At 54.2% G+C, this 12,093-nt stretch overlaps 1 protein-coding gene across 2 annotated transcripts in view; it reads right to left on the reverse strand.

The window, feature by feature from the left end:
- Positions 1-7,472: 7,472 nt before the first annotated feature.
- Positions 7,473-12,093, reverse strand: part of CTDP1 (CTD phosphatase subunit 1) — a 33,823-nt gene continuing 29,202 nt past the window's right edge. For both annotated transcript variants that reach the window (XM_075532565.1, XM_075532564.1), the window contains exons 12-13: positions 11,109-11,287; positions 7,473-8,214 (exon numbers count right to left, since the gene is read on the reverse strand). In XM_075532565.1, the coding sequence (XP_075388680.1) occupies positions 8,073-8,214; positions 11,109-11,287 (321 nt within the window). In that variant the 3' untranslated portion in view covers positions 7,473-8,072. The remainder of the gene's footprint in view (positions 8,215-11,108; positions 11,288-12,093) is intronic.

Here is a 12,093-nt window from a genome sequence, read left to right on the forward strand (position 1 = left end):
TTGGGAAGGAGGGTTCCTGTCACCCTCTTCTCAGAATCCCTTCTCTCTAAAGGTGGAGACACTATTTTGACTCAGAGCACCATCTTGTGAATTGGCCTGTGTAGGGGCTTGCCTGAGCAAGCTTCCCAGAAGCACTGTGAAGGGGCCAAGGGCAGGTTGGCCTGGACAGACAGGGTGCCTGGAGGGGGTGGCCCAGGGACCACATCATGCTTTGGGGTGACTGCTAGCAAGTGAAGCACATGAACCGCCCCCTCTCCCCCAGCTTTGGCAGCAATGGCTGCTGGACATGCTAATTTTTTTTAAAGTGAAAAGATCATTTTATTGGGGGTTCTTACATATCTTATAACAATCCATACATCAGTTGTATCAAGCATATTTGTACCTATATTGCCATTATTTTCTTATCAAATCATTTTATTTGGGGCTCATACAACTCTTATCACAATCCATACATGTCAATTGTGTAAAGCACATTTGTACACTCATTGCCCTGATCATTCTCAAAAATTTACTCTCCACTAAAGCCCCTGGAATCAGCTCATTTTCCCCCTCCCTCCCTGCTCCCCCTCCCTCATGAACCCTTCATAATTTATAAATGATTATTTTGTCATCTCTTGCCCTGTCCAACATCTCCCTTCACCCACTTTTCTGTTGTCTGTTCCCCAGGGAGGAGGTCTCATGCAGATCTTTGTAATCGGTTCCCCCTTTCCAACCCACCTTCCCAGTATTGCCACTGACACCACTGGTCCTGAAGGGATCATCCGCGCTGGATTCCCTGTGCTTCCAGTTCCTATCTGCACCAGTGTACATCCTCTGGTCTAGCCAGAATTTGTAAAGTAGAATTTGGATCACGATGGGGTTGGGGGAAGCATTTAGGAACTAGAGGAAAGTTGTATTTTCATCGTTGCTACATTGCACCCTGACTGGCTCATCTCCTCCCTTCTGTAAGGGCTGGAAATGCTAATGTGCTTCCTTCGTTGGGGGGAGTGAGGGCTTAGCCGCCTCTCCCTTCCCCAAGGTGTTTACAAGGAAATGACTGTCTTCCCAAGGTCAGGAGAATCACCTCTTAATAGCAATGCACTGGAAGGCTTTATTATAACAATAATCAGGGGGAAAGAAATTATTGTTCTCCTTGTGCCCCAAAGAGCAGCTGAACCACTTAGCTGTTAGTGAGTGCAGCAAGCTTAGAAACAAACGCAGGTGCTAATGGCTGAGCCTTAGAAGGAGAAAGTAGCCAAAATCTACTTAACATTTCTCCAGAAGGAACCCTCTTAGTGCTATTATCTTAAAAGTATAGCTCTTTATAATTATTCTATATTCATCGCCTGGAACACCATGCCCACACAATCGCCGTGCTCCTGTCAAACAGGCTGCTAACTGCCTATTTTTGTGTTCTCCAAACGTAGGTGCAGATCAACTTCCTGATGCAACGATTACACTTGAACGCACCTCCTTGTTCTCAGGGTGTTTATCAGACTTGGTGACGGGTCCAGAGGGCCGTGGTGCCCTGGCTGGCCCTTGGTCAGCTCTTCGGTGATCCAAAGCTGCAGCAGGCCTCTGCTGAGGTGCTGAGGACCCCGCTGGGATGGGCCGAGGCATGAGCTCCAGGAAGGCCACTATGGTCTTGGAGACATTGATCTGAGAGGAGCTTGCTGGTGGCTGGACCACTGCTCAGGAAGCTGTCAGAAGATCCCCTGCCGGTGACAAGGTGGCACCCACAGATGCAAAAGCATCTGGTGGAAGGAAGATAATCTCAGTGCCCCACCAGATCTTCATATTCTGTGGGTCATTGACAGTAACCCATGCACACCCTGCCCAGTCAGTAGTCGCGGATGGGTCAAGTTGTGTCTCTGTAAATGCAGCCTTGCTCAGACATGGAATGAGTATTTGAAGATGCTCTCAGTTCACATGGGGTTGTACTCAGGGGTGGGTCCCATCCCCCTTGACAGGGAACACAGCCTAGTAAGACAGGCAGGTGGATATCCACATGCCAAGGGGCATCCAAGGTCCCTGGCAGCCATCAGGAGCTGGCAGTGCTGCTCTAGAGCCTTCGGACAGCATGGCTCTGAAAACACCTTGACGTTGAACTTGTACCCTCCAGAAGTGAGAGACTAAATCCCTGGGATTTGACGCTGTATTAGTCTGGGAACTTTAGAGAAACAAATCCACAGAAACTCATGTATGAGAGAGAGTTTTACATAAAGGTTAAGTGTGCATCAAGGAAACATCCCAACCCAGTGCTGCCCCAGCCCACAAGCCCAACACCAATCCACAAAGTCCTCCTCCATCTCACAAAACAGATGCAATGATGCCAACTGCAGGAGGAAAGCCCAGTCAGTGAATGTGTAAGAATCTCAGGCTGGCAGGGGGTCTCCACCCAGAGCTGCTTTGGGGTAGGTCTATGTGGCTTCTCCTCAGTGATATCTTGCAGGAAGTGAGCCTTGCCAGCTAAAGCAGGGAACTGGCTAAGGCAGCTGCACTTTGGTCCAATCATCAGAAAGCAAGAGACCGAGAACTAGAAAGATGAGGCTCATTGAGCCATCTATCCCTCCACCTTTCAATTACCCCCACATGTGCTTTCGGTCAGGTTGACACAATAAACTACCTCAGATGTCTTCCTGCTTGTGGTCCTTTTTGGGGGGCTCATGCAATGCCTACTCTGCAGGTGCAGTTAGCCCCTGTGGAGGGCAGAATCCCAGCCACGAGGAACGGAAGGGGGTGGGGGCAGCAGAAAGCTCTTCGGACTTGTGGTCCTGGTCCTCAGTCCTCCTGAGCAATCCAAGGGAAAGGCTTACTCAGTACAGGAGTGGGGAGTCGGGGTGGGGTGCACATCCACTGCACACTCACTGTGTGTATGATGCCAATGATTGTGAAGTGCCCAGAGATCACACGAGGTTGAACTTGCCAACTCCTGCTTAGAGTTGTCAGGTTTTTCTTCTATGACAACTCCAAAAAAACATATTTTGGAGCTCTGGCAGTTGTTGCTAAGTGCCACTGAGGTGGTTCCGAGTGAAACTTTGCCTGTCCTGGGCCATCCTCAGTTGTTCCTCAGCCCATTGTGGCTGTAGCTCTTACCGTGTGTGTGGCTCCACACACAGATAGCAACTCCCAGTATTCATTCGGGGAGGGGTCTGCATCTCATGGAATCCCCTCTAGTGGGGGGTGGGGTGGGGTGTGTGTGCCTGTTGTTGGTAAACTTGTTTGTAAGTTTTTAGAAAGATTTCACTACTCTATGTACACATTCTAGGCATTTTGAAGAACCTATGTTCTTCCACTGTCTCTCGTCTTTCATTGTTGCGGTTGACAAGTTAGCAGTTACTCTGGCTGCTGTAAGGATGCCTGCCTCCCATCCCTTTTCTTCTTGAACTTGACTGAGTTTGGGTGGGCATTGCTTTGGAGTCTGTGAGATTCTGGAGGCTGAGGGCTGGAATCACAAGAGCACCGATGCCTTTCTTTCTTTAAAGAAATGCTCACATCAGTTTCTGTTCCTTATACTTGAAGTGTGCCTCTTGTCTCTTACTGTTTGGGTGGATTTGTAAATGATCATTGTACCCTTTTATCTGTAGGAGTTACACGTGTCTGTGCGAGTGATTGGAGATGCAGGTTTAAGTTGTGTTCGTGCCCAGGTTGTGCTCCCTTTTCTGCTCGTTGCCTGAAGACATCTCAGAGCTCGGACAACCTCTCTCCCACTGGAGTGTTTTCAGGATGACGCAGTGGCACACACATGGCTGCAGTTATGCCGGAGGCCAGCTTTGGTTACTGGCTCTCAGAGGGTTCCACCACCCCTTCCCTCCTCTTGAGGAGGCTTGGCAGTCGTTACATGCTGGGCTGTTACCACAAAGTTCCGGGTTAGAAATCACCAGCTGCCCCATGGGAGAGAGGCGGCGTTTTGCTTCGATAAAGATTTAGTCTCAGAGACTGACAGGGGCAGGTCTCCCCTTCCCTGTATAGCTGCCATGAGCTAGATTGCAAAGAGTTTTGTTTTGGTCCCTTCTTTTATCCAAGCCAAGGTCAAAACAAGCAAATTTGTTACCAACACATTCAGCACAGGGAGCTTGTTACTTAGATGGAAGAATGCTGCCTTCTGAGGACCAAATTTAGGTGGGGCTTTCTGAGGTGACTTGCCTTGGTTGGATCCTGGCAGCAAAGTTGGTTACACCTTGGGCTGCTAGCCCCATGTTCAGCAGCTCCAAACCACGAATTAGTCCGAGAAAGAAAGATGAGGCTCTCTGCTCCCATAGAGTGACAGCCTTGGACACACACACACAGGGGCAGTTCTACTCTGACCTGCAGTGTCACTGAGCTAGAACCAGCGGATGACAGTGAGGCTGTGCTTGGAGAGTCCTAGACTTACCTCCTGCCACAAAGCTGTCCAAATGGAAGCTCAAGTCAAGGCTAAACCCCCCTAATTATAAACTATTCTATGTTGCTAGCTATTCTCAGTCACAGGCCGATTGTCAAATTCAATTCCCATGGGGTTCATGCGACAGAGATGGAAAGTGCCAACAGAGAGTAAACACAAGGAAAATGCCAGGGATCTCCGATGGTCCACAGGGCCAGCACCGTGTGCCCACTGCCGTGCATGAGCTGAAGGAAGCAGGTACTTGAAGTTCCCTGGAGGTGACCGGGCTGAGCATCGGGTCCTTCCTGCCCCAGAGTGCACTCTGGTGCTGTCTTACCAGCATGTGGCTCCCACCCGCAGCGCTGGGCTGCGCTCCCCTGGTCACGGCGAATGTGGTGAAAAGGCAACTGACCCCATCAGTGAGATGTGGGCGAGCCAGGGCACCTGGAATAGGAAAAAGGAGTGGCTGAAGCCCTGGGTTGGGAGGTGTTAGAGGTGGAGGGAGCCCTGCAGGAGCCCAACCCAGATCTGCATTACTGCCCTGGCAATACAGAACCCAAGGTTAGCAGTTCCAAACTATCAGTTACTTCACAGGAGAAAGATGAGGCTTTCTATTCCCCTTAGGGAGTTACAAGCTCAGAAACCTACAGGGGGTAGACCTCCTGTCCTACAGGGTCATTTTGGGTTGGAATGGACTCAGCCTTGATGGCCAGGGCCCCATGCTGAGCGGAGCGCAGGTGTTTTAAGGCAGAGATGACCCGCAGGTTTCCTGTCCCTGGAGGTCTTGCACAGTTCACAACCTGGCCACAACCCCCTGATCCCATTCCTATGCTGGGTGGCCCCTCCAGGCCGGTGGGCAGTGCCCCCCCCCATGTCCTCTCACTATTTCCAAGGCTCAGCTGGTGTTACATGTGGGCAGCCAGTGTGGCAGCTCACCCAGCCCTCAGGCATTGCCCCAAGCTTGGGTGGGCGTGGGCAAGACTGTCCCTGTGGCCCCTTCACACAAAGTGCGAGGATTGTCATTTTTCTCTCGCTCGTCATACACCAAGGGGTGACCCTGCATACTCACTTGCCTGTGGGGAGGCTGACTTGACCTTGAGTGTGCCCATCAGGTGTGAGGGACACCCGTGGGGGGACCTTTCTCAGCAGGACATCCCCCAGGCTGACCCCAACTGTCCCTCAGGTCTGTTTCTTGGCCAAGCCAGCACCATCACACCTCTGTCTCAGGGTTTCAGACACATGGTGCGAGTGACACATCACAGCATGGACACCAAGTGCAGCAGCAAGGTGAAAATAGCAGTGTAACTACGCACAACGCTGACTGGTCATCACAGGAGGGGAGGTGAATGAACCAAATGGATGTTATGAGGATTGGTCTAGAAGGGGAGCTATGGGAAGCATGTGAGGGTGGGCAAGGGGCAGGGCCAGCAGTGAGGGTACACCGGGGCTTGCCCACCCTGCCTTGGCCCAAATCAAAGGCCCCTGGGTGGGTTGGGGGGCCCTGTGCCAGCTCATGCTGGCTGTCTGACACCTGCAAACCAACCAGTGACAAGCCCGCCAAGCCAGGTTGCCAGGCCCATGCGGGTCTGGAGCTCTGGTGGCCCACCCGGCCTCTGCCCAGCACGAGAAGTCCTGTCTGCAGACAGCAATGATTCCACTCCCAGCTGACATGTGGCTCATGACAGCACGTCACCTTTCGGGGCCTTGTGATCACATGAAGCCAGCAGAGCCCCCCACGCCACGGATGGGGTGGGAAGGGCAGCCTACCTTCTGTGCCAGCAGCAGTGCCACCGATCCTGGCAGGTCTCCACACCCACGGCGCACGGGAGGGGACCCAGGCCAGACCAGAAGGCACGGGGCATTGGGGTGGCCAGCAACAAACATCCTGGCACGGGCACCCTCCTCCCAGTCCCTTCCACAGGGCACCGCACAGACGAGCAACCCCGGCAGATGAGGACAGCGAGACTCCTTGGTGACAGACCGACATGTGGGAACACTAGCCCGCAGACAGCCCACTTAGGACGGCGGCCCGTGGTTCCACGTGAACACTGATCAGACTGGATGACACAAGGTGGTCCACCAGCCCACTTTCCTGAGCAAACCCACCGCAGCTGGAGTGCGAAGGCAGCCGGCTCCCATCAACAGGCCACGACAAAACGGCATGACTAGCCCCCAGTGGCAGGGTCCTCGCACAGAGATAAATGCCGACACAGACTAGCTTTGTAATAGCATACGGCATGCACAAAAGAATGCAGGATCTTGTTGACAGTGAGCGACCAGTGAGGAGCGACTGCGGTCCCGTCAGACCCCATGGCTGATGGCAATGCAAGTCTTGGGAATGCATGGTGGCAATGGGGAATGTGATTATGCTAGTGACTTGGCATTGAAGTGGTTAAAATGGCAGTGACATCAAAGCTGCAAACAAACCCACCTGTGATGCTGACCACTGACATGGCACGAAGGGGGAGTCCGACACCATTTACTTCTGTGCATGCTTGGAAAGTTCCAGAATGAATTCTGAAAGCATGCTTGTCTTGTATGTACACCCTTGATTGCATCGGCCTCTCTGAGGTCTGGGTGCAAGGAGCCTGTGCACAGGGTGGGGATGGGTGTGTGTGTGTCAGGCACTCAGTTCCTGGGATCAGTCATGTCATTCGGTTCCCTGGATTTAATGTTCAGAACTGCAGTTGATAAAACCTCACAGCCCTCTGACATCACGTGCTGGTGGGGCTCTGGGCGTCCCTGCAGCTAAGTGGGGGGCTCTGGGCATCCCTGCAGCTATGTGGAGGGCTCTGGGTGTCCCTGCAGCTAAGTGCCAAGAGTTCCAAGGGCGGTGTGGCTGCAGGATCTCCTGAAGGCCCTATCTGTGCGGATGTCTGCTTGCAGTGTTGCCCTGTGGAGTCAGAGCCCTGGTCACCACGCTCTTCTGTGAAGGCACTGACGAGTTCACCTCCCAGACCTTTCTTTGGCAACTGGGCTCAACCACTGTACCCAAGTCTTCATGGGAAGGTCTCTGACCGGGCACTGGACACCTTCTCCAGGGCTCCGTGGGAAGGTCTCAGTACACTCAGGTAGACAGATGGGCCGGGCCCTGAGCAGGTGCCACACCACTGACACAATGCACCCGGGAGAGAGCTATAAAAAGGATTTTTATTCCACGAAAGAAAGGTCTGCCTGGTGGGTCAAGTGTGACAGGCAGACGAACCCTTTCCACCCCATCTCAGACATAGGTACCCCTCTTGCTCACAGGCTCCCCAACAGGGTCCGGCCGCGGGCCAGCCAGAGGCCAGCTCAGGGCAGGGTGTCGTCAGGCCTGCTCACACGACTGAGCGTCACACACCCTTCCTGGGGGGGTCCTTTTCTTCCCACAGCTGGGAGAAAAGCAAAAGACGCTCAGCTTCCTGCTGTCTGTTTCCATGTCCTATCTGACCCCCCCCCCCACTCCTTACCCAACAGTAGCATTTTAAGGATGCCCCGCCCCCACTGTGGGGCCAAGGCAAGGCCACGCCACGCCACAGGGGCTCCCAGTGCCTTTGGCATCGAGCACATCAATCCTCCCAGACTCCTGCCACTTAAAAAAGTATACTTTCCCATAGTGGATTTCTTAAAAACACCGGTTTCTGTAAAATAATGGGTTTCTGTGTGAATGTGCAGGTCTTTCTGGGAGGACAGGAGTCCACACTGAGTCGGGCTGGGACAAGGAACAGGAGGCACACCCCGCCCCCGCCGGTCACATGAAGTCGCTCAGCTCGGCCTCCAAGGCCGCCGCCATCTCGTCCGCCTCCGAGCTGCTGCCCTCCTCGTCCTCATTGCTGGACTCCTTGCTGGACACACTGGCCGCGTCCTCTTCGTTCAGCTTCCTCTTGCGGCCCCTGTGGGAGAAGCAGACGCATGGGGTGGTGATGCGTGCAGCACTCAGAGTTCAGGGGCATCGAGCCTGCCTCAGAGTGAGGTGTGCACACACGTCGGGGCAGGGCCTCGAGCGAGGTGTGCACAGCCACCCTGAAGAATGTGGCTGTGACCCGACCCAGTCTGGGAACAGGCTGCCATCCACCCTGCCCATGCTGCCCAAGAAGCAAACAGCTTTCCTAAGATCCACCAGGAACTGAACCTGTGACTTCCCTGGGGGCTCCCGAGAGCCATGGCGGGGAGGGGCTGGCCCAACTCTGTGAAGAAAAGAGGCTAACTTCACTCCTGTCAGATGATGGTTGGGGCACAAGTTTCAGAAAGTTACCCCCAAGATTGGAAAAAGACAGCTGTGCCCACCCACCGTGTGTCTGTGTCGCCATCGGCCGGGCTGTGGAGCCAGCAGCCAGAGCAATGCTTCCAGTTTCCTTCTGAGGACGCGAAAGGTGGGGAACAACCCACACTCCCTGGAAGAGCCACACTGAAGAACTCTCTGCCCTGCAGATGCTCCCCTGGACAATGTGTCGTCGGACTCTCCATGTACCGCGGGGTGGCTTACTGGTCCGCCTGTGTACATGTAATCCACACGGAAGGCTTCTCTGGTCCTCTTCACGTGAAGCAAGCAAAGTTGTGATGTCTGCTGCCGCAGGCTGTGACCCAGTCTTTCTCCACCTCGGGGCAGCATCCTTCTGCGTGCAGTCCCGCTCTGTGGACGACCCGCTCCAGAGACCGACTGCACAAGCAGTGAAGGATGCCATCCCGACAACCCCTTCCTGATGTGAAGTCACTCCGTGCCCCTTCTTCTGTCCCTTCTAGCCTGTGAGTGGGTTCTGTCCGAGGCACGATCCAATGTGTAGGACTTCCCATTGTTTGCAAGGCATTCATAGTTTATTATGACCCTTTGCACAGGCAATGCAGACACAGGTAAACATCTTTCTGGTGTTCTCTGCTTACAGCTACGATGATCTAACATCACCAGTGCTCCCTTGTCCCATGTCTTCTGAACTGGGCTTGAGTTTTTCTCAGTTCCCTGTGGACGTAGTTCGAGAACCAGCTTTGAATTCTATGCAGTCAACTTTCACTGGGCTGTGCTAGTAACGACATTAAAAAGCTTCCAAAAGCTCCCGGGAAAATGAAATGAAGAGACAGTGGAATGTCTCTCCAACTCCTGGAAGCCTCCTGCCTAATTTGCTAATGTACGGGTGCCGTGGGTCTGTCCCTGGGGTCCACTCCGCCCTGCTCCTGGAGCACAGGCCCTTCCACCCGTGCCTGCGGCCCAGGTCGGACTGCCACCACTGGTTTTGCCCACGCAGCTGGGTGCCCTTCAGTGGTGACTGTGCCTCTCATCTTCTTCTGACACTTGCCGTGCTGTCAGTCACACTGCCCGGAGCATCTTTCCATCTCACTTGTCAAGCTGGGGAAACACCAAGTGTCTTCTTCCCTTGTAGCCTTCAGACCCCAGGTCTCTGCCTCTCACCCTAACACACCGTCTTCGCTGCTCAACTCCTCACGCCCCCCTCTCCACCCACAAGCAGGCACCAGCATCTGTTGTGACACCTCATTTGGTCCTTTCTTCCCACCTTGTCTTTTTAAAGGCTCCTTTATGTCATCCCACGACTCTTCTGGTCTCCGGCCACTAGGGCTCCCGAGGCTCTGGACTGTGACACTCTCAGACTTGGGGACCTGGGGCAGCTCCATTCTCCCCTGTGGGGCTGCGAGGGGCAAAGCCAGAGTGGTGACAGATGCTCCCAGGAGGAAGGAGAACGAACAGGCCCTGGGAATGGACGACAGACTGTACTGGCATCTACAAAGAGAGGGGCTTCGTGCCCCTTAGGGAGAGAGAGCACAGCCAAGGAGCACTGGCCTGTGGCAGCTTTGACTCCCGTTAGGAAGCAGCACCTTTAGACATGGTGGCGTTCTCTTATTTGGGATGGGAAGTGTGCCCAGACTAGAGTGTTCTGGCACTTAGAGAAGAGCTGGCTGTTAGTGCTGCTACCAGACCCCAGAACCCTGCTGCCTCTCTCTTTTGACAACCTGTACCAGCAATGCCATAGTAATTAAACACCTGCCCATCAACTCCTGAAACCTGGAGAGCCAGGCTGGCTTCTGGTGCCTGCCTGAAGCACGCTGAGGACAGTGAGTGGCAGGGGGAGCAGCGAAGTTTGGGGGAGGGGCGCGGCTTCTGACATGAAGCTCTCTTGGGGCGGATGCTTTTCACACAGACTTGCTGTCTGAGCTTCGTGACTGACCCTAAGGAATGAAGGCGCCATGCCCCAAGATGCCTAGTGCTTGTGGGTGTGAAGGAAGTGTGAATTCATTCTGCAGGCTTCCATCAGTGCCATTTCCAGGTCTCTGTGGCCCACGTGCAGTCAGAGATGGCTGTACTCAGCACGGGGTGTCACAGCCCACAGGGACCACCACAGAGAAAGCACGCAGTGAGAAATCCTTCCTGAGGAACCCAGAGGCCAGCAAGCAGGGGACTCGACCTTCTACGTTGGCATCCCACATGGAGTAAGGCAGGACCCCCAGGCCCGCCGTGGCTGGACACCAGGGGTGGTGGGGGTGGGGTTGCTGCTTCCTTGAGGCAGGGTTCCTGTGGGGACAGCACTGTGCTGTACGAGGGAGGTGTCTCTCTCTCACACACACACATACACACGTACATATACCACACACAAATGACACACATGGACAAGTCATATGATGTAGTCATCACACACACACCCCTCCCTGCTCTCCTGTGGGCGCTCGTAGGAAGAACCCTTCTCTCTTCCATTGTGCTCCCAGGCTGCTCGGCTCAGGGGCAGCTGAGGCCAGGGCTAGAGGCAGGCACAGGGCAGGATGGGACACCTGTAGCACCTACCTGGGCACAGCACCACCTGCTGGGCTCTGCTCGCCAGACCAGGATGCTGCTGCTGTAGGCTGGGGCTCTGTACGGGCCCCCAGTGCCCCTGCTGCCCTGCGCCGAGGCTTCCCCTCCTGCTCCTCAGGCTTCTTCTCACCGTCACTGTCATCGCTGCCTTCTCCAAGGATGTCATCCACCTGACAGACAGACGGACGGCCAGGGGTCAGAATGCTTCACTCCCTTCTCAAAAACCTACCCCACAGAGGAAGGCTCCTGTGGAGGGCTACTTCCAGGTGTGGCGCCTCCTCCCCAGTCCCTGCATTTACTGGGCCACACTACCAGGACCTGTGGCCACTGGGGCGCGAAGTCACACAGGAGCTGGCTCCTCCTAGGAAGACAGCCCAGAGGACGGACACGCTGTGCAGAGCTTCCCCCAACCCTACAGGTGGGCGGTGTCACTGTGGGTGTGGCTAGATTGTCACACAGGGCCTGGCTGGTCACAATGCCCACCTTGGCACCACACATACAATCCAACATACACCGAGGGACTCATCCCTCTTAGAACAAAGATGGGAGAGCCAGGCAGCATTTGCTCCTCCCATTTTAAGACTGTGTGCGCAGTGGGGGCCCCTGTAGGCTCTGCGGTGTGGGCTGTAGAGAGACACGTGGGCTGTGCCGTGTAGTCTCTCTGTGGGATGCCTTCAGGAGGCTCTGACTTAGAGCTGAGCTCTGGACCCGTGAGATTGAGGGAAGGTCCAGCCACACTGTGTCTGCTCTTCCGACCAGCAGGAACCATGAGATGACGGTGGACATTGTCCTATACTTAACAGTTTAGAACATTGCCCATCTGTGGCAATTTGTTTACCGCATAGAAAACTAATACGTTGGTTACATTTATACAGTAAATCATGACAAGACATTCTTATAAACAAACATTTCAAGGCCAAAGATTTCATGACCCAAGAGAATGAAACATTTAAAATCTGCATGAGGTGCTAGCGGT

The sequence above is a fragment of the Tenrec ecaudatus genome, chromosome 15 (genome assembly GCF_050624435.1).
Source record: "Tenrec ecaudatus isolate mTenEca1 chromosome 15, mTenEca1.hap1, whole genome shotgun sequence".
NCBI lineage: Eukaryota > Metazoa > Chordata > Mammalia > Afrosoricida > Tenrecidae > Tenrec > Tenrec ecaudatus.